Source organism: Opisthorchis viverrini, assembly GCF_000715545.1.
Source record: "Opisthorchis viverrini unplaced genomic scaffold opera_v5_21, whole genome shotgun sequence".
NCBI classification, from domain to species: domain Eukaryota; kingdom Metazoa; phylum Platyhelminthes; class Trematoda; order Opisthorchiida; family Opisthorchiidae; genus Opisthorchis; species Opisthorchis viverrini.
The window spans coordinates 1279040-1282527 of NW_008751677.1; the positions used below are offsets into that span (position 1 = coordinate 1279040).

The window sequence follows — 3488 nt, forward strand, 5'->3', positions numbered from 1 at the left end:
TTGGGTGGCCTGGCAGTTAGGTACCGAAAGGCTGTTACAGATGAACGATTATCTTTTATCTGAGGTAGAGCACACGGACTATAGAACTTTTGAGAGACTGGTTAATTCGTGTTCACAATATCAACACGGGGGTTTAACAAGGCCCCAACTTCTCTGCCACTCTATTTTTGTTATTTGAGGACAGTCTATTCTCGGTGTGCTTTCCAGTTTCCGTGCATTCGCTGACGATGCTTATAAGTGTTAGTTTATGTTCATGTCGTTTGAGTACCTTACGCATCCTTAGCTTCTGGTCGATAAACTTCAGATTTGCTCTAATTTCGCATATTGTCATCCCGTTCAAGGTCTATGTCTGGCCATTTGATTTTGGAACGAATCCAAAAGGGATCGTTCGCTCCACCGTCTCGTTCCCTAGTCACCTCATTATTATCTTGGCAAACGTTCTTCCATGATGGCTTCAGTTGAACCGCTTCTACAAACTTAAAGTCGTTTCACACGCCACCTGTTATACAAGCCATCTTCACCCAACTACCGGTCTAGTCTTTCCCTTCTCCCCTAGATAACGGGATTTGGAGACAACACTGCACCACCCACTTTTCCCGAAGTTTTATAACTTTAGCTTCTCCAAACGCAGTATTTTGGAATCCATCCTGAACATTACTTTGTTTGCTTGTTCTGCACTTTTACTGGCAAGAGGTCCCACACTGTGTAATCACTTTTCCTCTGTAAACTGCTCATCAAAGTGGTTCAACATCACCCCTTATTTATAGTTCATTTCCCTGGCAAATTTTTGTGGACGGGAAATTCAGGCTAGCTTCGAATATATGTCTGGCTTATACTGTTCTTCAATTCCAAGAAGCTAGCTTGCCCTCTGCCTTCTCAGTGTTAGCAATTTTCATAAGCTCAACGGTAATTTGTAATCTTTGAACGTGTGCAAACTGTCAGCTGGTGCGTTTCCATTGATTCGGACTGTTGCCATTGTCAGTTGTTTTTTTTTTAAAAAAAACACGCTAACAGAATGTTGTGCATTCACCGAAATTGGCTCTTGCTAATTCAGGTGGTCATTGTTCCACCTTGTTCTTTGTTTAAAGTTCTGGGAGCATTGCTTGGGAACCATGCTACCTGGCGAAGTAGCTTCGTTTCTTGTGCCACCGGAACGTTTACTTGCCTTTCCGGCAGTAAACAAGAAGCTGCGGGACTATATGTTGGACAAAAAGGGCCACGCGGTCAAGCATTGTTGTGGCCTGATGAGCTTGCAAGAACAAGGTGGTCTCGGCTATCCGGATTTGGATGAGTTGATGATGAAACCAGAACCGCTGGAATTTATATTTGAATTGCTCCGGTAAGGTTTTACTGCGCATTTTGTGACCGTCATATGTCTTGCTTCGTTTTGACTTCTCCCAGAACTACATTTAATCGGACGTACAAACTCTTATAAAGTGTAATTTGTAATGACAGCGAGAAATCAGCAGTGAGAAGTACTGCGCCACTTGAACTGAAGTGCGTACACCATTTCAGACGCTCAACTGGTTATGTACTTTTGGATAGCCAGACGTCCTCTCACAACTTTTGTACGAAATAAGCCATGAGATTAACCATCTCGAAGGATGTTGGTCAGCCTTGATAAGCACAATCCACTGGGCATTTGACCAAACATGGGACTTATCAGATTATCGTCATCATCAACTACTACCACAACCATCAGTAGTAAACACTGACACTCAGTCATCAAAATCATGACGAGATGGTGTCCTACTGAGGTGTAGAAAGAGTAAAAAGTCCCATGTCCATACAGAAAATGGTCAAGCCCAGGGTTCTTGCACCCTACATCAGCAATGAAATAAACATATGTGAGCATTGGACCGAAGTAAGACACAATCAGCTGAATTGACCAAGCGTTGTTTAAGGATGTTACCTAACACTTACCCAGCTTACAATCGCACACTAAACTTAGCTAGACAGTCCAGGTAGAAAGTGAAAGCCGATAGTAGTATTGGCCCAATAATGGTAACTTCAGCAGATTTCTGACTGATGTACTTACGACGACAATTTCTAGGAGAGTGGTTATTCAGCACTCTTGAACTGTTGGACTTTTATGCTTTCTGTTTATTCTCATGGAATCAAACATTGTAACCATTCTCTCAACTGTTTTACAATGGTGCTTGCATTATACCGCACTCGATATACACTTATATGCCTGGCCGTTTTCGATTGAACTGATATTGAGATTACAGACTGGATAGTCGAATACACTGATATCACGAAACAAAAGGAAACGTTTTCCTAACAAATTACCACAGTATGCTGACCAAGTGAGGCGCTTAGCTGCAACAAAAGTGTTCCACCTCTCAGACATGAGTCTACATCCTTCAGTTTCTTCCTTAACCAGTAATCGCCTGTCTTGTCAGGAAAAGCTTTTTTGTGAGTAGACGAGCTATAATAACAAACCCAGGATTCCGACGTCCTCAGATTGGACTGAACACAGATCATCTGCTGTGACCCAACTCCGCTTCGATGCGAAATGGAGAGCTTCGTATACGGAACATTCAGCCGTGCAATGCTTATGAAACACTCAACATGAAATGCCACTTTGGGAGCTGTCACGCCCCCTATCCATGTTTTAACCAAACGTGCAGTCTGGTACTTGTCGAGTCGTTCAGTGCAACACCCGGTGCCTAGCTGCCATGCCACCCGGGGTGAGCACGAGGGCTGATACACTACCAGGTTACCCAAGCCCAGACAGGTGAAGTCGAGAGGCAGAGGTCGGGTGCGAACTACGGACCTTCTGGTCAGTAAATTCGCGCTCTAACCACTTGCAACATCTGCCCCCCGTCTGTTACTTGTGGATGTTATCATCACTATTCTAATGTCATGTTATTTTCTTCAGTCCCGGTTTCACATTCCGCTGGCATGTCTTATTCGTCAGTTCATTCTTACTTACAATGATGCATTTTAAAATGATAATACAGGTACGCGGTGGTTATCACATTTACCACAATATGATATCGCGAGGCCTATTTATACGTCCGTTTTGAGCACTCAAGTGTTGCTGAAAGTAGCGTGGAAGCCCCTATGGAAGTTATCTTACGAGGGGAGGTCAGGCGGAATAGACTTGACTAGTTCGAGTTTCAACAGACACGTTCATATCAAATCCATTCTTTCGGCTGATAAGATTTCCGTAATAGCCGTTGTTCAACCTCAAGGAAACTAGAAAACTGAGACATTATCAAACTGTTCAAAGCTATAGAAGATAAATCAAATGCTGATCTCCTCGTCAGTAGCTCGCTTTATAGCTTCGGAACCTTCTCGAGGCTCAACAGCCATTTGTCTTGTAGAAGTGTAAGCCTTGTATTCAAGTCGTTCAGCTGTAGCACTCTTCCGGTGCCTAACTGCCGTGCCGCCCGAAGGTTGCACGAGGGCTGAGGTACTGCCAGGTTTCCCAGGCCTAGACAGGGGAAGTCGAGAGACAGAGGTCGGGTTCGAACCACGGA

At 44.0% G+C, this 3488-nt stretch overlaps 1 protein-coding gene across 1 annotated transcript in view; it reads left to right on the forward strand.

Moving 5' to 3' along the window:
- T265_01889 (hypothetical protein) overlaps window positions 1-3488 on the forward strand; it is a gene marked incomplete at both ends in the record, with an annotated part of 15856 nt that overhangs the window by 5296 nt on the left and 7072 nt on the right. The window contains one exon of the mRNA XM_009166015.1: window positions 1089-1339. Within this exon, the coding sequence (XP_009164279.1) occupies window positions 1089-1339 (251 nt within the window). The remainder of the gene's footprint in view (window positions 1-1088; window positions 1340-3488) is intronic.